General features: G+C 34.2%; 1 protein-coding gene and 1 pseudogene across 7 annotated transcripts in view; both read right to left on the bottom strand.

Annotated features, from left to right (window-relative positions):
* The window catches only part of NAALADL2 (N-acetylated alpha-linked acidic dipeptidase like 2), a 1,363,282-nt gene that overhangs the window by 888,036 nt on the left and 452,188 nt on the right, over window positions 1–23,058 (bottom strand). For 2 of the 7 annotated variants that reach the window (XM_086674748.1, XM_086674743.1), the window contains one exon: window positions 8,231–8,267. The exons of the other annotated variants lie outside the window; for them this stretch is intronic. Coding sequence is in view for 1 of the 2 variants with exons in the window: in XM_086674743.1 (XP_086530869.1) it covers window positions 8,231–8,267 (37 nt within the window). In the remaining variant the exon portion in view is untranslated. The remainder of the gene's footprint in view (window positions 1–8,230; window positions 8,268–23,058) is intronic. 7 annotated transcript variants of the gene reach the window in all.
* LOC147577304 (protein S100-A6 pseudogene) lies at window positions 14,272–15,867 on the bottom strand (annotated as a pseudogene).

Raw genomic sequence — 23,058 nt, 5'->3', positions numbered from 1 at the left:
ATATTATAATAAACACTTCAGAAAACTCCGATGCATCAGCTCCAAAAACCACCTTATACGGTCCCTCTCAACTATTAATTGCCTCTTCTAACATTCTTGGGATATAATACAATAGAGACCCATTCTGGCTCTATATCAGACATTTCAGTCAATTTCTTATCTTTCCCCACATGCAGATTTTCTGTGCAAGCTGATGAAAATTTCCAAATCAATATCAGGTGAAACAAAAAATCAAAATGTAGAAGACTGAGATAAATGTTTTGCTCTTTTAACTGATACAATTCAAGAAATTAAGAGGAATTAGAGAGCTCTATGTTTGAGTTTCATATTTTATTGTTACTTTTTATTTTAGAGAGAGAGTGAGCAGGGGGAGGGACAGAGAGAGTGGAGACAGAGGAACTGACATGGGCTGTATGCTGACAGCAGACAGCTCAATGTGGGGCTCAAACTCACAAACCATGAGATCATGACTTGAGCTGAAGTCGGAGCTTAACTGACTGAGCCACCCAGGTGCCCCTCATGTTTTATTTTTAAAGCTTTACTTGTCATTATGCTTTTTTTTATCTTATGAAAAGGTTTATTAATGAATACCATCTCTTTAATACCTGTTACCCATCACACTATATTGCTACCGATTAACTTCAGAAATATACAGTAGAAAATACATGAATTATAAAATCTATTCTCAAATTTCTCAAAGTTCTTAACTATTACATTCTTAGGGATGGTGATTTCCAGAAAAGTGACAATGTTAAAGAAAATTCTAATCCAAGGTAAGCAATTTACAATTGATTAGTTGTGCTGTTGCCCAGAGCAACCAGCATTTAAGTAGGAAGTTAAATGATAGAGCATATGGATAACCATTGGAAGTTTGGGTGGTGTCAGCTATATAAAGCTTTATGGTTTGAAAAACTTAGCATGGCTTTCTGGAAGAACTAGAAGTAAGACATTATAGTAAATCTGGAATATTTATAATTATTATTGACATCTATTAGATATATAAAATTTTACCAGTGGGCATGTTATAAATTCTATCATTACAAAATAGGAAAAATGTTACAGAATGACTAACTTTGACATCTTTGAACTATTCATACATCAGTCCCACAAGGAACATGAACAAAAGCTTTAATGTTATATATATGACCTATCCTGAATTTAGCTAATGTAAAACTCAAACTACCTTATCCCACATAATGTAGGGAAAAAATCCTTAATAATTAGAACAACATCATCAAACCTCATGAATATATAGAGAGCAGCAAAACTGGTGATGTAACTATTTCACATAAATTGAGTGAATTATTGCCTCATGCTATAAAGAGTATGGGAACAACAAAATAAAAGTAGTGGCAGTTCCAGCTGTTAGCAAACAGAAATAGGAAGCTCTTTCATTTGTAAAAGGAAATGACACAAGTTTTCTGGTCTCTAACAAAAAAAGCATGCAACATTTTCTCCCACTTAAATATTTACAGTCCATTGCTTTTACTATTATGTATTCGATGAAAGAGTTGTTTTTTTGCTGTTTTGGGCTTTGTAGTCCTTTTCAGCAATTAGCCAAACAATCCAGGACTGTTAGTAATGTGCAGGAAAGTTTGATTATACAGGAAATAGGTGGGTTTTGGCATTTACTTGCCTAGCAAACAATGCCAAATCCTAGGATGTCAAACCAAAGTAGACTTTCCATCTGACAAATGAGAGTGATAACTGTTTCACTCAAAGAACTTATAAACAAGAAATCGCTAAGAACAAATTCTTTTAGATTCTTACTAATATGGTACCATATCATGGAATATAGTATTCTAACATTTTCATCATCATTATCATCACCATTACTCAATGCAACTTTTAGTGAGGCCTTTCATGTACTGGATATATGCTGCCTATTGGAGACACAAGTTGAACAAGATATGGGCCAGCCCTTTGAAGAGCCCATGGATAAGTGGAATTATCTATTTTGCATTGCTCTGGATTTAAATTAGGGCTTTTGGAATGTACATTTTAGCCAGCCACCACTTAATCCCATTCCTGGATTACCTATAAATTTCCCTCTAAAATACATTCAACTGATTTCCAGGAAACACTGAATTCTCCCAGCCAGTAGCGATTCTTCAATATACCCATGCACTTCTTCTTTTTTTTTTTTTTTTTTTTTAATATTTCTTCATTGTTGAGAGACAGAGAGAGTTAGAGCATGAGCAGGGGAGGGGCGGAGAGAGAGGGAAACACAGAATATGAAGCAGGCTCCAGGCTCTGTGCTGTCAGTACAGAACCCAATGCTGGGCTCAAACCCACAAACCGCAAGACATGACCTGAGCCTAAGTTGGATGCGTAATCGACTGAGCCACCCAAGCGCCCCCATACACTTCTCATCTTATCAGTGAGCTGCATGCTTGCCAAAATCCATTTATATTTATTCTCAAAACACTCATTTTCCAGTTGTATATAATATTATAATTATGCAACTTAATTTCTACAAATACTAACAAAAGATAAGTAGCAAAAAGTAGTTGAATCTATGAATATTAAGTACTTTAGAGTAGTTCAGAAAAGAGAAGTTAGTAAAAGATAGGATTGACAGATATTGCTGCTTTGCTAACCCAACACCCATTCCCAGACTATCCATTCTAAGAATTCACAGGGTTGGGTCAGCTAAAATACTAACAAACTGATAGAGTCATCTGGCACCATTTTGATCAATGACACATAAACATTCATTAATTGGTGGCAAGTAAGAAAATGTTGCTTTCTTCATAAGGAGGAAAGATGCATTTAGAACATAATCCTAATGTTGGGACCTGTGGCACCCATTCGTGACTCACTATAGGGTCAAGGCCAGAAGAAGTTCAGAAAGAATGTGATTATCCTAATGTCACCCATCACTTACCTCCAAACTTCTTTAATAAGATAATGGAAAGAAGGAATGAATTAAGGGGGAAAAAAGGAAAATTGGAAAAAGGGAAGGAAGAAAGAAGGAGGGAATTTATGTAAGCTATAGAAGATTTATTTGGTTATTTGCAATTGAAGCATTCCTAACTGATACACAGTAGTGGTTAGGGAAGAGGGAAAGTGGGGGGGGGGGGTCCAGAAGTATTTTTCATTCAGACTACTTCAGAAGTTTCTTGAGTTATGTCCCACTATGAAATTAACAAAACTGCAAATCATCTCAATGTGACTAATGCAAGGAAGATGAGCTATGTGGAAATTCAATCAATGGACCCCAAATATAGTAAATAAATGTGCACTAATTAACATAGATAGATTGATACATAAAAATTAGGTATATATTCATCATTTGTAAGATTTCTCAGTTAAAAATGACTTTTTCAATAAATCAACAAATGCCAGCCATGAAAGTATTGAATGAAACAACTTCCACTATATTATAGGGGGAAAAAAATCAGTCAAAATGTGTGCAAGATTCTAAAATCAATGCCAAAATGTGAACATTGCATATTTTCAGATCAAATTTTGGTAAAGGTGCAAATACATTAATTGGAAGAAGTAAATAGAAAGTTTGGATATAAAAATTAAAATTAATGAATTTCAAAAGGTACATTAAGTGAGATAATATGCAAACAACTATTTCAAAAACTTTAGAACACTACTGATTATTGAGTCTTATTACTATTAAATTCTTAAAGAGGTTTAAGAAAACAATCATTTTTGTTGGTGCCTATCAAACCAATTAAGGAGTATTTCTTGACTATATTTTGGCTAATATCTACTCTATTAGAATACTAGAATTTAGAGTTGAAGGGCCTAGCCCAACTCTACAGTTTTAGCCTGACGCTAGTCTAAAACATCTCTGCAGAGAGGGCATGAAGCATGTGTTTACACATTCTACAATAGGGATTTACCTTATGAGTAAACTCATAGGCATGAGCAATTAGAAACAACTTTTTTATATTATGCATAAACCTGCCAACCTATAATTTCTGTCTGTTAGTTTCACTTTTGCCATCAGAAGTAAGATACAGGGGCACCTAGGTGGTTCACTCAGGTAAGCATCCGACTCTCGATTTCAGCTCAAGTCATATTCTCACGTATTCAGGCTCTGTGCCGACAGCGTGCAGCCTAATTGAGATTCTTTCTCTCCCTCCCTCTCTCTGCCTGTCTCTTAAAATAAATAAATAAAATTAAAAAAAATAAGTAAGATAGAGGTTTCAGGCTGGCTAACCACATTTTCCTATTGCTACTAGGGTATCATAGAAATAGGGTTCATGTATTTCTGAGAATCTCTATCAAGCAGTGTATCTCAGATAATGCACACAAATAGTTTGGGAATGATTGAAAAATTCTCCATATTATCTGAAATTACAGTCCCTGATACATATTAATTATTTGCCACATGATTGGTAAGTCTGAACACCATCACTTCTCCCTAAGATACACTTCAGTAATTTATATTTTGACAGCTGACACTTTCAACCCCTGGCCACTGTATCAAGCATGAGATTACAGATTTAAATAAACAAAATTATCAAATTAGTTTCACTTTTATAACACAGTTGTATATACTGATTTCAAGTATAAACATTCAAGTGTCTTTATGGGTCTTCTGCCTCCAGAATTATTTAGGATTTTATTTTTATAAAATTATATATTTAAATGATTAATTAAATAGTAAATTCAGATTAAAAAGTCACAATGGAGTATCTGGGAAGAAACGCCAAAATTAGAACTTAAGTCTCACATATGCCATTTATTAACTGTATAATTATAGATTTTTTTTATTTTTCTGATTTAATATCTAACTATGAGAATAAAATTAAATAATATGATTTTCTTCCTATTGAAATGTAAGGTATTAGTTACACTGAAATATATTATTCTAGCTTAAACGGTTCTTTTGCCATTATGCAACAAACTTCCAAAATGTAATATTTAATTTAAAAAAAGTCAACATATCCTGGCAATCAAAAATAGTAATGATAACAACAGTGAACATTTCTTTAACCCTTTTATTTGCCAGACACTCTTCTAAGCACTTCATGTGTATTATCTCATAACACCTTAATAAAATACAGCTACATACTATTATTATTTCTAATTTATAGATGAAAAAGCTGAAAAAAATAAAATTTAAGCTATTTTTTCCAGTCATAAAATAATATGTACAGTATATACCTAGATAAATAGATGATAGATACAGATGATATAGATATAGATATAGATATAGATATAGATATAGATATAGATATGCCAAGAAATACCCTAAGTGTTTACTGAACAAATGATATAAATTTTTTCAAATGTATTAGTATACTTTTCAAATGGCTTTTTGAAATTTGTTGATTTTTTTTAAATTTTAACCCTAACTGTATATGACATATTTCCCTTCTAGATATCACAAAACTACTTCCTTCCTGTGAAACTCACAGGAAAATTTTCAGTCTTGGGTTGTGCCCATGTGTATAAACAAGCCTGTAATTTTGATGTGCTAAGAAACTGAAGGATACTAGTAAGTGAAAAGGCCTTATATTAAATTTTGAATATATAATCTTATTTTACTCCAAAATTATAAACATGTTTTTAGTGCTAATTCATATGGGCTCAAGGACCATAGATTTGGAGAGCTGTAATAAAAGCTACATTCACTCGGGAGGAAACGCTTAGAAATGCAAAGCTAGAGTAGATAACTAGACTTACAAATTCCAGAAAATGGCACAAACTAAAGGAAGTAGATGATTTGGAATAATAGCCAAGTCACTTTTTTTTTCCCCCTACATAATTCTTTGATATCCCTGATGCCCACATATTTTTAATGCTAGAGCTCTATTTCTCTATTAGAGAAATTTCAATTTCTCTATTAGAAATACAAAGGGGGAAAAATACAAAGAAGCAGAACTGTCCTTTTTTTATCAGAAAATAAAAGGAATATTTTTTAATGTTCCTTTTTAGAGCAAAGTTAACGATCACAGACAACCCTCCTTGCCTTCTTCAAACTATTCATTAATGTCGCATCTTAAATTCACTTAATTCAATCAATGTTATGTTTACTGGAGGAAAACATAAATCTTCCTCCCTCCCACCTTCTCTCCTGTCCTTTATTCTTTCTTTTCTTTCTTCATTTAATTTACCTAAAAATTAAAATAACCAGATTATAAAATTTCAGAAAAAACAAAAAAAAATTAGGAATATCCTCCATTTGTATATTGAATACCTAAGAAGTAATACTTTGTAATTTACCTCCCCCAGTCTTGTTTTCACATAAATATTTCATACAAATGTAAGCATAAAGTACATAACCTATTTTAATCTTGATGTTTACAATTAACACAATCATATAAATATACCCCTGTGCTTATATATGTGTGTAATATGTGAATGTATGTATGTATGTATGTATGTATGTATGTACGTATATATGTATATGCATGTGTGTGTATAGGTGTGCATTTATTTCCTGACCAATTTAATAGTTAAATAGCATTCCAGCAAGTAAAACGTGAATGAATTCTAACCTAATTATCCATTACCTTTATTTTTTCTAATATATAACATAATAATGACCATATTTTCATAGTTTCACAATACTTTAGGAATATTATATTAAGACTCCCAGAAGTGAAATTACTGAGACAGAAAGTAGAAGATTTTTAAGTCATCGGTGTGGCTTCTAAATTTCTAGGCAAAAATTGTCCTGGTTATACTTTATCAACAAAATATGCCTGCATACTCTTGCCAGTATTGGGTTTATAATTATTTGCTCACTTATGAAATGTGATGAGATGGAGGTTGGGAACCTGGCAGAGTACCAGTACCCTAAGCTCACCCTGTCTCATGCTTACAACTAGATATCACTCACAACCATGTAAATAAACTAGAGAATATCTGAAGACTGGCAGAACAAACTCCACAACTCCATGTAGAGAAACTGCATTGCAGGTTAGGGAAGGCAGAAACCACTTGGTGGGGAGCTCCCCATAGAAGGGAGGAAGCTGCAAGCACAGAGAGGGGAGAGAAATTGTCTCTTGCACCAGGAAGCCTACCTGGGGAAGACAAATCCCCATAAAGTTTGGCTTTGAAAACCAGAAGGGCTGAATTCTGTGAGTTTGCATAACCAGGGAGACTTGGAACCTGGACCTTCAAAGGTCAGCTGATTCAGCACTAGGTGTGCCTCGAAGAGGAGGGATAGCTGAGTCCTCACCTTTAAAAAGATAGCAGCCCACAGAGAGGTAACATAGAAGCAGCATTTGCACAATGCCTGAGGCAACAGTAGGGAGATCTGTTTATATGGATTTTGGAGCATGTTGGGGACTTCTCTCGGAATGAAGGAGATGGCAGATGCCATTTTCCTCCTCTATCCTGTAGTGTAAACACAGGGCCACCTGTGGAAGGCAGTGCTGCACAGACACTTGCTACCTAACCTACTAGCAGTATACCCTGCCAACAAGTTCTCCCAAGGACTCACTCCATGTCTGCTGGTCTGGGCCCTGGGATCAGTGCAAATACACCACAACCCCAGCTCCACTATGTGCTCTCCTTTGGAAGATCTGGCCTAAAACTAGCTCATTGTACATTTTGCTAATACTGCTGTCCCACCCCTGAGTTCCCCTCAGGCAAGCCCCCTCAGAGCTGGCCTGCCTGAGTTCCACTAACATCACAGAGAGCAAGCACAGAGCAGAACAGGCAGACAGACACTGCAGAAGACTGGACTGAAAGGAAAAGCAATTTAGACACAACAGCACGGTGCAAGCAACATATATAGGATACTCTCCTGAAGTGCCAGGTTCTAGTGAAGAGGGGATACTGAATAACAGGATCTCTTCTTCATAAAGCCACTAGGTATAGGAGCAGAATACGTAGCTGACTTTCCTAAAACACAGACACAGACACAGAGAGGTAGACAAGATTAGGAAACAGAGGAATATGTCCCAAATGAAAGAAGAGGACAGGGGCGCCTGGGTGGCGCAGTCGGTTAAGCGTCCGACTTCAGCCAGGTCACGATCTCGCGCTCCGTGAGTTCGAGCCCCGCGTCGGGCTCTGGGCTGATGGCTCAGAGCCTGGAGCCTGTTTCCGATTCTGTGTCTCCCTCTCTCTCTGCCCCTCCCCCGTTCATGCTCTGTCTCTCTCTGTCCCCAAAAATAAATAAACGTTGAAAAAAAAATTAAAAAAAAAAAAAAAAGAAAGAAGAGGACAAAATCATAGCAGGAGATTTAAACAGAACAGAAATAAGTAATGCACCTGATAGAAAATTTAAAGTAATGATCATAAAGATACTCACTGGACTTGAGAAAAGAGTGGAGGACATCAATGAGAACCTTAACAAAGAGATAAAAAATAACATATCAGAGGTGGGAAACTCAATAGATAAAATTAAAAATACAAAATATGGAATAAATAGTAAGCTACAGGAGGCAGAGGAATGTATCAGTGTGAACTGGATGATAGAATAATGAAAGGAAACCAGCTGAACAGACAAGAGACAAACAAATATTGCATAATGAGAACACACTTAGAGAACTCAGCAACATCTTCAAGCATAATAACATTTGCATTATAAGGATACCAGAAGGAGAAGGGAGAGACGGGGTGGTGGTGCAGAAAATGCACTTGAAGAAATAATAGCTAAAAACATCCTGAACTTGGGAAGGGAAACAGAGATCCAAAATCAGGGGGCACAAAGATTCTTCAACAAATTAAACCCAAGGAGGTCCACATCAAGACACATAGTAATTAAAATGGCAGTAAATAGTGATGAAGAAAGAATTTTAATGGTTGTAAGAGAAAATAACATAGTTACATGCAAAGGAAACCCCATAAGGCTATCAGCTGATTCTTCAACAGAAACTTTGCAGGCCAGAAGGGAGTGGCATGATATATTCAAAGTGCTGAAAAGGAAAAAAACTACAGGCAAGAATACTCCATCTAGCAAGGCTATCATTCAGAATAGGAGAGATTAAGAGTTTCACAGACAAAAAAAGGTAAAAGAATTCATGACCACTAAACCAGCCCTACGAGAAATGTTAAGGGGTACTATGTGAGCACGGGAAAAAAGAGTGAGAAAAATAGGAAGACAAAAGCAAGAAAATTAAGTATATCTGTAAAAATCAATCAAGAGAAGCACAAAATAAAAGAAAGTAAAATACAATACCAAATATTTGAAATGTGGGAAAGAGAAAAGAATGGGTTCAAAATTAAGCAATCATCAACTTCATATACACTGCTATATGCAGAATATATTATATATAAACTAAATGATAACCACAAATAAAAAAAATAGTAATAGATATGCAAAAAATGAAGAGTAAGAATCCAAATATTTCACTAAAGAAAGCCAGTTAATCATAAGAGAACAAGAGAAGAAAGGAACACAGAGGGACTACAAAACAAAAAGAGCATAAAACAAATAAAAAATAGGAATAAATACACATGTATCAATAATGTCTTTGAATGTAAATGGCCTAAAAACTCTAAACAAAACACAAAGGGTGACAGAAAGAATTAAAAAAAAAAGAAGGCCCATCTATATGCTGTCTACAAAAAACTAATTTCAGAATTAATGCACATGCAAACTAAAAGTGACACGATGGAGAAACATTTATTATACAAATGGAGTAAAAAGAAAGCCAAAGTAGCAATACTTATATTGGACAAAATAGACTTTAAAACAAAGCCTGTAACAAAGGACAATAAAGGATACCATATAATCATAAAAGGTGCAATCCAACAAAAGGTATAACAATTGTAAATATTTATGCACCCAAGATGGGAGCACCCAAATACATAAAGCAATCAATAATAAACATAAAGGAAATACTCAGGAGTAATAAAATAATAGTAGGGGACATTAACACCTGACTTACAACAATGGCTGGATCATCCAGACAGACAAGGGAACAGTGATTTTGAATGGCACACTGGACCAGATGGATATTAACAGATATATTCAGAAAACTCTATCCTAAAACAGAATATACATTCTTTTCAAGTGCACATGGAATATTCTCCAGGATAGATCACATATAAGGACACAAATCTAGTCTCAACAAATTCAAATAGATCTGAATCATACCATGCATCTTTTCTGACCATAGGCACTATGAAACTCGACATCAAGAAAAAATTTGGAAAGTACACAAATGAAAAAATTTGGAAAGTACACAAACGAAAGCACCATTGTCCAAAATCTTTGAGATGCAGCAAAATCTGTTATGAGGAAAGTTTACAGCAATACAGGCCTACCTCACAAAGCAACAAAAATCCCAAATAAACAGCATAAACTTACATATAAACAAACTAGAAAAAGTACAACAAATAAAACCTAAAACCAGTAGAAGGAAGGAAATAATAAAGATTAGAGCAGAAATAAACAAAATTAAAACTAAAACCAAACCAAACCAAACAAACAAATAAGCAACCAAAACAAAAATAAAACAAACAAAACAAAACAAACAAAACAAAACAAACAAAAACACAATGGAAAAGATCAATAAAACTGGGAGCTGGTTCTTTAAAAAGATCAAAAAAGTTGATAAACTTTTAGCCAGACTCATCATAAATAAACAAACAAACAAACAATAAGAGAGAAAGAGAATATTCAAATAAATAAACTAAGAAATGAAAGCGGAGAAATAACCGACACCACAGAGACAAAAAGATTGTAAGAGAATATTATAAAAAATTATACGCCAAAAAATTGGACAACCTAGAAGAAATGGATAAATTCCTAGAAACATGGAATCTCCCAAAAGCAAATCAGGAAGATAGAAAATCTGAAGAGACTGATTACCAACAATAAAGTTGAATCAGTAATCAAAAAAACTCTCAGCCCACAGAACTCCAGGGCCAGAAGGCTTCACAGGTGAATTCTACCAAACATTTAAAGAGGGTTTATAGATCTATTCCCAAACTATTCCAAAAAAATAGAAGAGAAAGGAAACTTTCTAATTAATTCTATGTAGCCAGCATTACTCTGATACAAAAACCAGATAAAGACACTAACAAAAAAAGAAAACTACAGGCCAATATATGTAATGAATATAGATGCAAATATCCTCAACAAAATACAAGCAAACCAAATTCAACAATACATTGAAAAAATCATTTACCACAATCAAGTGGGATTTACCTACGGAACTACATCAAAATAAAATCTTCTGCACAGCAAAGGAAACAATAAAACTAAAAGGCAACATACTGAATGGGAGAAGTTATTTGCAAATGACATATCTGATAAAGCATTAGTATCCAAATATATAAAGAACTTATACAACTCAACATCCCCCAAAAATAAATAATTCAATTTAAAAAATGGAGAGAAGACATGAATAGACATTTCTCCAGAGAAGATATACAGATGGCCAACAGTCACATGAAAAGATGCTCACCATCACTCATCATCAGGGAAATGCAAATCAAAACCATAATGAGATATCACTTCATACCTGTCAGAATGGCTAAAATCAAAAACACACACAAGAAAATAAGGGCTGGAAAGGATGTGGAGAAACAGGAATCCTTCTGCACTGTTGGTGGAAGTGCAAACTGGTGCAGCCACTGTGGAAAATAGTATGGAATCTCCTCATGCAGTTAAAAATAGGGGTACCTGGCTGGCTCAGTCTGTAGAGCCTGCAACTCTTGATCTTGGGGTTGTGAATTTGAGCCCCATGTTGGGTGTAGAGATTATTTAAAAATAAAATATTTTTTAAAAAATGTTAAAAATAGAACTACCTTACGATCTAGTAATTGCACTACAGGGTATTTACCCAAAAAATACAAAAACACTAATCAAAGAGATGCATGCACCCCTGTGTGCCCCTGTGTTTATAGCACCATTGCCCACAATAGCCAAAAAATGGAAGCAGCCCAAGTGTCCATCAGTAGATGAATGGATAAAGAAGATGTGGTGTATATATACACACAATGGAATATTATGCAGCCAAAAAAAAGAATGGCATCTCGTCATTTGCAACAATAGGGATCGAGCTAGAGAGTATACTGCTAAGTGAAATAACTGTCAGAGAAAGACAAACCCATATAATTCCATTTATATATGAAACAAAAAAGCAAAGGGAAACCGAGAGAGAGAGAGAGATCCAAGAAACAGACACTGAACTATAGAAAATAAACTGATGATTATCAGAGTAGGAGGTGTGTGGAGAGACAGATGAAAATAAGTGATGGGGATTAATGAGTATCCGTATCATGATGAGTACCGAGTAATATGTAGAATTGTTTAAATCACTATATTGTACACCCAAAACTAATATAACACTATATGTTAACTATACTAGAAATTTAAAAAGTAATAATAAATAAAAGAAAAAAGGAATGTAAAAAATGACTCTTTCTTGCTGTTGTAATTTTCATTTGTTTGATTATAAACCAGGTTTCATATACTTTTTTTTTTAATCCCTGTATTTCTTCCTTTTTGAGTTGTCTGTTCATGGCCTTTATGTATATATTGGTTGGAACATTTACTACCTAACCCACTGATGTTTTTGAGAAAAGGTTAATATCTCATATATATTAAACCTTCTGTCATATATATTTAAGTCTTTGCTCATTTTATCTGCTTTTTTATATTCTCAGAATTCAAATTTATTTTTAGTGTTTTTCTTTTGCTAATGATATTTTTATCTGATATTATATCTGACTTTAAAAGTTATTTCTTTAGTCACCCCTCCCTCTCCCTCCATATTCAAACATATTCAACAATTTCTACTGTTAATAATTCTATTAATTTTTAGTTATATAGTTATTGTTAATTATTCTATTAATTTTTCTACAATTTTAGTAAATTTTTCCCTAATTTTAAAAGTAACATATAATCATTGAAAAAAAATTATACACATATGCAAAACTGTTACGCAATTCAAAAAAAAAAGCCAAGGACTCCACTGAAGATGTGATCTTTGTTAAAATTTTCTCATATTTCCTTTAATTATTTTTTATGACTTTTAATTTATTTGAAAGCATACAGTATATATATTTTAGATTACATTACAGATAATTCTGTGCTGTAAAAATAATTCTACCCTACCCTATATATAAAAGTTTATTTCTGAATTAAAATATTTTATTAGATCATCAGAAATTACTGGTTAGCATTAACATAAAATTTTAAGGTTTTTAAGATTTTATCTTTAAGTAATCTCTACACCCAATGTGAGACTTGAACTTAACAACCTTAAGATCAAGAGTCACATGCTCTACCAACTGAGTCAGCCAGGCTACTCAAACTTTCAAGTTTTTTGATGTATGTTGTAAAACTGTCTTCCAAAATGCTTATATGAATTTACATCCCTTCTAGAAATGTGCATTCTTTCATTTATCCTAACTACCACAGGTATATTGTGTTGCATTTATTTACTAATTTGACAAATGGATATGCTATTTTCTTTTTATTTTAGTTTCTATATCTTGAAGATTAAAAAAAAATAACTCCTTAATGAATCTGAAATTATTTGGGTAAACTATGAATTAAAATCACAATTCTAAAATATCTAACCAATTTTTTAACTCTACTTTTGTCCATTTGATGTATGATAGCCTCTAATTTGGGGTAGTGTATTAAATTCTACTAGTTTGACTTCCAGTTACATATTTTAATTGTTGGTGCCTTGCAAATGCTTCAATATCTGGTAGAACTAGTTTCATAGTTTTGTCAATATTTGTTTTTCCTTTAATAGTCCTGTCTGGTGTTTTTTTTTTTACCCCCAAAACTTCTAAACAACTATTGACATTTTGATCAAAATTAAATATATAAAACTAGTATTTAAAATTTTATTTAAAGAACCCATACATATCTTGCTAAGTTTAGTTCCAAGTTGTTAATGTTTTGGGTTTTTTTTGGGTTTTTTGTTTGTTTGTTTGTTTTTGACATTAAGATAGCAGGAACATAGGAATGATTTTGAATTTTCACTTCGTTGATGTTGTTCTCTGGCCACCAAGCATATGCCTTTGGACTTATTGGGAAAATATGTATATACAAATAATCATACTTTTATGTCTCTCTCTCTCTATATATATAGACATACATTGTATATATCTTCTCTTCATATATATGTGTGTATATATATATATATATATATATATATATATATAATTCATTTCTCTTTCATATCTTGCTTCCCTAGTTGAACTTAAAGAGCAGTTTTTATTATTTTTTAATTTTTTTAATGTTTATTCATTTTTGAGAGAGAGACAGAATATGAGCGGGGAAGGGGCAGAGAGAGAGGGAGACACAGAATCCGAAGCAGGCTCCAGGCTCTGAGCCATCAGCACAGAGCCGGACGCGGGGCTCGAACTCTCGAACCGGCGCCCCGAGCAATTTTTACTATTAATAATAATGGGCACCCTAGTTTAGTTCTTGACTTTTGTACATAATATCTTTATAGTTTTAATGTTAGCTAAGGTTTTAGTGTATATCACGACATGCCAAAAATATTTTACTATTCTCAATTGTATTAGAAATGATTATTAACATTACTAAATTTTTATTTCAAAGAGTGAAATATTGCATTATAAAGTCAATTTATATTGAAGCTACCTTTGCCATTCTGGGTAAAACCCTAATTGGTGGTATTATGGAATTCATTTACAATATTTGTAATTCCATTTACTAGTATTTCCCCAGCAATTTAATATTTAAAGGAACATTCTCTTATGATAACAGAAATTGTTTTTCTTATTTTCTTATTTAATAGAAAAATAGTGCCTCTAAGAGATAGTATCAATTAAGTAATGATCAGATAATGCTTTTTTCTTTTAAATTTGACCAAAAAAAAAAAGGATATTTATTTGACAAAAAACAACACCAAAAAAAAAAAAAAAAACACCACTGGATTTGGCTTAGGCAGGCCCAGTAGAGGGTGTCTCCACCTTCCTGATTTATTTTCAGCCCTTGAGGGCATCACTGTAGATCAAATTCAAGGCCCCCAGGAAGGAGACATATTCCTGGAAGTTCACCACCACCTGGTTCTTGTTCCTGTCCAGGTCATCTGTCAGTCCATCAGCTTTGCAATGTCAGCATCCTGCAGCTTTAGGCCAATGGTGAGCTCTTTCTTTCTGGATCAGCTCCTTCAGCTCCTTTTCACTCAGGGTCTTCTTGTCGCCTTCCCGGACTGAGTACTTATGGAAGATGGCCACAAGAAAGCCAGTGGCCTGATCCAGGGGCCATGCCAGGGCTGGGTGCTAGGCTCAGAGTGCAAGGCCAGGAGTACTTCAACAGACCGAGAAGGTACCTTTTGAATATCTGAATTCCCTAAGTGGTTGACTTCTATATATAAAGAAATCAATATTTGGTTCTCTTATATTTACTTAGTAATTATTGTTCACAGAATCAAGATAAAGAAGGAGCCAGTTAATATGTAACTACCTATAACCTGCTGAGTGATATATAAACAAATACTATCTAATATTATGTACATTCTAGCAAGGATTTTGTGGCATACAAAGGATATGGTTAGTCTTCATAACTTTGGTTTGGCTTTTTCTTAGCCACAGCTTCCCATACAAATGAGACAAACTGGGCATTTCTTTATTTCCTTAACCACTTCACTTCTACATCACTCTGCTTTTATTCACATCAAGTCTTCATTCTGAAATGTTCTTTTTTTTTTTAATTTTTTTTTAACATTTATTTATTTTTGAGACAGGGAGAGACAGAGCATGAACAGGGGAGGGTCAGAGCGAGGGAGACACAGAATCTGAAACAGGCTCCAGGCTCTAAGCTGTCAACACAGAGCCCGACGCGGGGCTCGAACTCACAGACCGCGAGATCATGACCTGAGCCGAAGTCGGCCCCCCAACCGACTGAGCCACCCAGGCGCTCCCTGAAATGTTCTTTCTAAATAAACCTGCAGTTTTTTATCTTTAAAGCTCTTACTTATTACTTACTTCTTCAGCTTCTACCATGAAAATACTAATTTTATATAGTTCCTTTCCTGCTAATATTGTTTATATGTCTTTGACACTGGATTTTGAACTTATCTAGAATGATAACAGTGTATATTTATTTGGTATCCCCGGGAGCCATATAATACGAGCTCATTAACTACTACCATTCAATGAATGAATGGTATAAGAGAGTCTTCATTACAAATTTACCCTGCCCCATATATTTATAAATGGATTATAATTTTAACTAAAGAATGTCTAGTACAAAAGAAAAATTATATTTTTTGCTCCTATGTATATCTTCTGTTTGATTATACTAAAATAGAATGTTAAGATTATTGTCCTAGTTGTTATAGTTGAGGTCCTAGAAAGGAATGATATAATATCTTAAGATCATTCATGATCTCTAGCTCATATATAGCACAAAATCAAGGCCTGGACTCATATGGAGAATGCTATAGTGAACTCCCCTCAATTCACTTCTTTTCAGAAACATTAACGGGGAAATACCACACACCCACACACCTGAGCTGCCAGTCCCCAAAGAGACTTGCTTTTGCATTGGTAATAAACTGAAAAGAAACTTCTTTCACAGTTGCTTTCGCATTACGAAGAATGTCCTTTTACCCATTTGACAGAGATTTCTCACAAAATCCCATATATGTTGTTCTTAGTTAAATTGTAGGTATACAAGGAGAAGAGAACTGTAAGATCAAGAAAAAAAGATTAAAATAATCAACTGAACTCCTCAGAGCCTCTTTTCTTCTTTCATGGAAATGCAAGGTAATTCAGTCATGTCTTGTCAATTATTAATGCAATGTTTTTTTAATGCAAGGATTATAAAATGAAATATTCTGTGTGTTCTGGCTCTGAACGTTGGATGTGAATTTAAATTTGCCCTTTTCATTCACTAGAGGCAGAGAAGCAAAGATGGAGAATGAAGAGAAAGGCACACACCCGGGCAGACAAAGGTGGTCAGCAGGAGAGGAGGCAGGAAACTAAAGGCAGGTAGTAGAATCAGGTGGCTAAAGGAAGCTAGAAAAATCACACATCTTTAGTTTGTCTATTTAAAACCCTGAAGAGAACCAGTTAAAGAAAAGATTATGAAACAGATTATATAAAAGATTGTTTATAGACAATTTTGTTGCCTACCAGACTAACACATCAATTTAAATTATGATTGGGTTACCTATCATAAAGAAACGTCGTGAAGAATGCTCATTGTTTTAAATAAAAAGACCTAAAATTTTCTTTTTTTTTTTTTTTGTCTTTTTAATGTTTATTTATTTTTGAGAGAGAGACAGAGCTTGAGCGGAGGAGGGGTAGAAACAGAGGGAGACAGAATCTGAAGCAGGTTCCAGGCTCTGAGCTGTCAGCACAGAGCCCGATGCGGGGCTCGAACTCATGAACCGTGAGATCATGACCTGAGCCGAAGTGGGATGCTTAACCGACTGAGCCACCCAAGAGCACCAATACCTAAAATTTTCTAATTGTAAAGTTGTTTCTGTGTATGCTGGACAAGTCAGAGGTTTAGGCAAAGGGAAAATTATTTTGGAATTTAACATAAGTTATCACCTACAAATAAGCCACAAGCCTCTGTGAGAATTATAAAGCATGCTTAGTTATGTGAGGTCCTTGCATGGTGCTACAGTATATATCTACTGCTTGTCCAAAAGTTGTGCCTAATATTCTATAGGAAATAATGCAAAGTTTTTGAGGTTCAGGTCTGAACAAAGGGAATCAAATAAATGCTTTTATTTTCACGTAACATTTTGAAACTGACAACACTGTAATAACTTGTGGTTTGCAGTTAACCAAGCAAATAATTTGACTCAATTTATATGTTTATGTTGATATAGTAAACACAATTCAAACAGCACCATAATAATAGAGTGTTTTGAAATCAATTACAAAAAAACAAACCATATAATTACATATTTATGCTAGTTACTGCTAGACAATAGAACATAAGTACAGAATACAAATGTTCAGAGCAAGGTTGGTAAGCTTGATAAAATAAATGCCCCAAATGATAGGGGTCACTAATTCAGATTTTGCAAATGGCAAATTCTTAGTATCACGTTGTAAAAGAAGCAAGTCCGTTCTTTTCTCTTAATGTAAACTGACAAGTTGGCTATAATAAAAACTACAGATAGGCAACTCTGGAAATAGCTAAGAGGAAAGGCATTTGATCAACTATGAATGAAGTGAATTCTATGAATAGAATTTAGTTCTATTTGAACTAAAGGCTGATGTACTCACTGATAACAGTAGTCTACCTCCACTGTAATAATTGAGCAATTTCCTATTTTATCTTTCTACTTTTTGATTCTATCATTTTTTGTCCAATCTCAACTGGCCCTTCAAATATCAATCTGACTGGTATTATTCTATAATCTCATGCTTTTGAATTTAAATCCAGGGAGCTGACTTAACAATAAAATAACAGTATTTTGTGACATATGAGCTAAAATATACTTTATAATCATGATCCATAAAAGAAAAAACCTTCCTACTACAATTTTAATAATTCAGCCAATAGTATAAAGTCCTGATGGACAAAATTAAATCAGACAAGTTCCTAAACAATTCATTTGGATGCACCACCCTTAGCACCAAGCTCCATAGATGTGCACTCCTCCCTTACTGTGCTTGCAACATCAGTTACTCTTGCCTGAAATTACAATTTGAAGAGTAGAAGGTTACATATAATCAACACGTTCATAAAACACCATTTACTTTACATTTGCTGTCATTTAAATATTAACATCCTGACAACCCGGAAGAGAAAAGAAAAGCATAATGCTGTTAGGTTTCATGGAACTATTTCTGAGTATTAAGAGACAATATTTCCTAGACTTTATAACATTACTTCAATATCTTAATTGGATTCTATGGTAATTTTAATGCAAACATATCACATTGGATTGCTGTGTCTCTTGCCAGATTTTTAAATTTGAAAATGAGTGTTTATATTGCTAAAATTAATTCAAATTGAGACTTCCAGATGTTTATATATGTGCACAGGTGTCTACTCTCCCCTGTTCCATATGCTCATTAAAAATGAATACCTGTGTATAAGAATAAAAGAAACCTTATATGTGGGCCCCAAACCAAGAAACGGTGCTACTCCCAAGCCAGAAACATCAAAGCTTTTTAACAGTAGTGGAAATAGGCTAAAGGAAACACTGAGGGTCAATCTTCTGAACTACTTCTGAGTACAGTTATTTTTCCTGAGAAGTAAGTGGAGTAGGCTTTGGTGGATTTCCACAAAAATCCCTTCACTCAATGAAGTTGCAGAGGAGAACAGACAAAGCCTGAAACAACCAGCCTCCACACAGATGGGCTATTTTTCACTGTTGCTGGTAGGCTCCATTTGGAAGCATCTATTCAAGGAAGTACCAAAGATCATTCCAAATGTCAGTGGCTAGAGCAAGCAGAAAACTGGCATGGGGTTGGCAAGATGCAGTGAAGTGCCATTGGCAGGCAGTATGATAGAAATACCGGGCACTTTAGCATCTTGTGTGTAGCATGGGAAATTCATCATACTATGAACATCGCAGGAGAACTGTCAGTGTCCAGAGAGACGATTTAGATGAAAAATGTTTATTTCTGAGTTTGCACACAGTTTTAACTCTGTACTTATCTTCTGCATATCTGGAAATAGTAAAATGCAATGTGAGCAGGTAACATTCCAATATTTGACCAAACTTACTGACAAAAGTCAGATGTGTGAGAAGATTCTGCAATATAAGAAAGTGCAAAGAAAGAGTCTGCTGGGTCACAGCCACTGGATGCATCGGAAGCATTTATATCAAGAGATTAAAAAATGAAATTTTCATTCACAGTCCAAATAAGACTTAACAGAATATTGTATCAGAGGAATTAAAGCAAGCAATAATAGTAATGCAACAATATATGATCGGAAATAATTGCTTGGGATAAAAATAATGCTTTTCAAATTTGAAATTATAATAGACACAGTGAACAACAGATTGGATACTACAGAAAATCAAAGAAGGGAACCAAAAGACAAACTCAATAAATTCACCCAGAACTCACAGGAAAAACAACGAGAACAACGATGTGAAGAATTGATTAGAGGGGTGCCTGGGTGGCTCAGTTGGTTGAGCGACTGACTTCGGCTCAGGTCATGATCTCACTGTTTGTGAGTTCGATCCCCGCATCAGGCTCTGGGCTGACAGCTCAGAGCCCGGAGCCTGCTTTGGATTCTGTGTCTCCCTCTCTCTCTGCCCCTCCCCTACTCATGCTCTGTCTCTCTCTGTCTCAGAAATAAATAAACATATAAAAATTAAAAAAAAAAAAAGAATTGATTAGAATCCTGGAAGGTGTACAAGAAGATCAAATCTACTTATAAAGGAAATTCCAGAACCATAAAAAAGGAAAAAAAAAATCTATGAAATCAACCTTCTCCAAATTTAAGACAGACCTGAGTGTATAGACTTAAATGTCCAAGTTCCTCCCAAAGCAAATGAGAGTAACATCTAGATGTATCACTGCAAATTTATGAATTTCAAGATAAAAGAAAAATCCCTCCAATTATCTATGCTTGAAACAAAAAAACAGGTTTACCTCAAATTTTGTTTCTGTGTTACTTAATACCACAAACCATTTATGCATTGTCTTTAAAGGCTTTGGGGGATAATGTTTATTACCCAGTCAAAAGTAATTGTGCAAGGGGCATCTGGGTGGCATAGTTGGTTGCGTTCCAACTTCAGTTCAGGTCATGATCTCACAGTTCATGAGTTCAAGCCCCATGATGGGCTCTGTGCTGACAGCTCAGATCCTGGAGTCTGATTCAGATTCTGCGTCTCCCTCTCTCTCTCTCTGCCCCTACCCTGCTCACATTCTGTCTGTCTCTCTCTCAAAAATAAATAACCAATAAAAAAAGTAAAAAAAATAGTAATTGTGTGAGAAGGTAACAGAGTATATTTGTAATATATGCAAGGTATGTTAAGCATATTCTATTAAGTATAATTATTCTATAACTGCTTAGGAGATAAAATAATAAAACAGAAAATCACCATCATGATATAAAAGTACAAATTGCTTGATGTTGAAATGACAGAAAAAAATGTAAATAATTATTGTTAGTTATAAATAAACCGTATGCAAATCTCAAAAATTAGTCTTGCAAAAATAGATGTAAAAATGAAAAATTAAAATTAAATAAAGTAAAATGGATTTAACAATCAAGACTACATGAATGAAAATTGAAAGTGATAGAAGAAGGGAAGAGAAGGGCAATTTTTTTTTTTTTACTTGGACAGGAGATAATATATTCAACACAGAAAATGAATACGAGGGCAGCACATAGCAAAGCTGCAGCTGAGATCAACCTCTTCAGTCTCTTATTGTTCTAGACATAAAACTTATGTAGAAAAGTGACTTCAAACAAATGATATATAGGAACAGGAAAATTAATATTATCATACTTTGTGAAAAAACAAAATGGAGCTCAAGTAAATTGAGGGAAAGATAGAACTGCTCTGGGATCTCATTTAGAATTGAACTTGTCAAAGAAGTACCAATGGAAACATGAAATGCGCCATGTCTTTAGATACAACTCAAAACAAATTTTTGTGACTATATAATTTAGCTATTAATATTGATAAAAATAAATTTTACCAGAGTTACAAAAACATGTAATTTTTTTTTGAGCCTTTGAACTTTAATGCAAGCTTCTTGAAGAATATGTTCATATCTGATTTCATTTGCAATTTGCCAGAGTGTGTAGTACATGCTAAGCACTCAAGTATTTGAGGGACTGAATGAAAATCCATTGTCATAACCATTTACATTTATTTCCATGTGCTTTTTTACAAAGGTGAGTCTATAATCTGAGAGACATCACATTTAAATTCATTTAAAAGTGATCTGGTTATGCATTTGTTCAGGGCATATATCCTTTAAAAAAAAAACCTAATTCCATGCTGTATGTATAGACCATTAATTATATTTATTGAATGCTTACCAAGTGATAGGCCAAGTGCTAAGGGCTAAATCTCAATGAGTGGTACATAAGGAAGCAGGTCATTGTGCTTTCCAACATATTACATTTCAAATTACAAATATGACAAACTTTTTTGGGGAAAAAAACTGCTCCTTTTCTTCTATTCTCCACACAAAGCCAGAGTGATCTTTTCAAAACATGAATCAGCTCATGTCACTGCCTTACTTTTTAAACCTTCTAATGACTTCCCATTATACTTAGGATCTAATGCAAACTTCTAAGGCTGCAAACCCTCTATTACCCAGCCACAGTCTACTCTTTAACCTCATCGTCTCATAGCTTTTTGTCCTTGTTCACAACATTCCAGACTCCCTGACATTCTTTTTCTTCCTCAAAAACTTGCAAAGTCTTAGCCCTTGCAATTTTCTCTGCTAGGGACACTTTTTCCTATGTTTTTCACATTGCTGGCTTCTTTCCACCCTTCAGGGTTCACGTCAAATATTACATCCTCTAAGAGGGGCACCTATGTAAAAATCCCATCTAAATCCTATCTAAAGATCCCTCTCTGACCCATAACCCTATCATATTTTCTTACTAGTGATTACCCGCTGATATACTGTCAGGCTGGTGTTGTTTTATTTGTTAATTGTCTGTCTCCCTTCTGTTACATTCCATTAAAATGCAAGCTCCATGTGAGACATTATATGTTTTGCTCATCACTGTGCCCACATCTAGAACAATGAAAGGTGCTCAAAATATATGTGAATAGATGAATGTGGAAGTCTTTCTGCTCTTTTAACTTAAGCCCAGAAAATAAATGGCAAGGGTACATTTGAAGAATGTATATAGTAACTTATTAATAAAGATATTAATTTGATTTATATAACAATAATCATGCATGCTCAGGAAGCAACCTTTTAGTATTTAGTTAAATGATGATGGTACTGATCACAAGATTAACCAGGATCATCTAAATCAAGTTTAATTAATTAGACACTTATAGTGCTCAGTGCTATTGAGCCACCAAATAGAGAAAAGATGTTTGAAGCAAACTTCTAGTCTTATAATTAGCAACCTTTTCCAGGTCACCACAAAAATACTAGTAGCAGTGGAAATCAGACTGCCTAGTGATCAGGCAAAGAGCAAATCTGTAACTGGAAGCTCCTTATATAAGCTACAGGGTCAGGGTTTTGGAACTAATTGAAGACAGAGGTACAGCTTAGTAATTACAGTAG

Source organism: Puma concolor, chromosome C2, assembly GCF_028749965.1.
Source record: "Puma concolor isolate L17-30 chromosome C2, mPumCon1.1.hap2, whole genome shotgun sequence".
NCBI lineage: Eukaryota > Metazoa > Chordata > Mammalia > Carnivora > Felidae > Puma > Puma concolor.
This window is presented reverse-complemented; position numbering and strand designations above follow the sequence as displayed.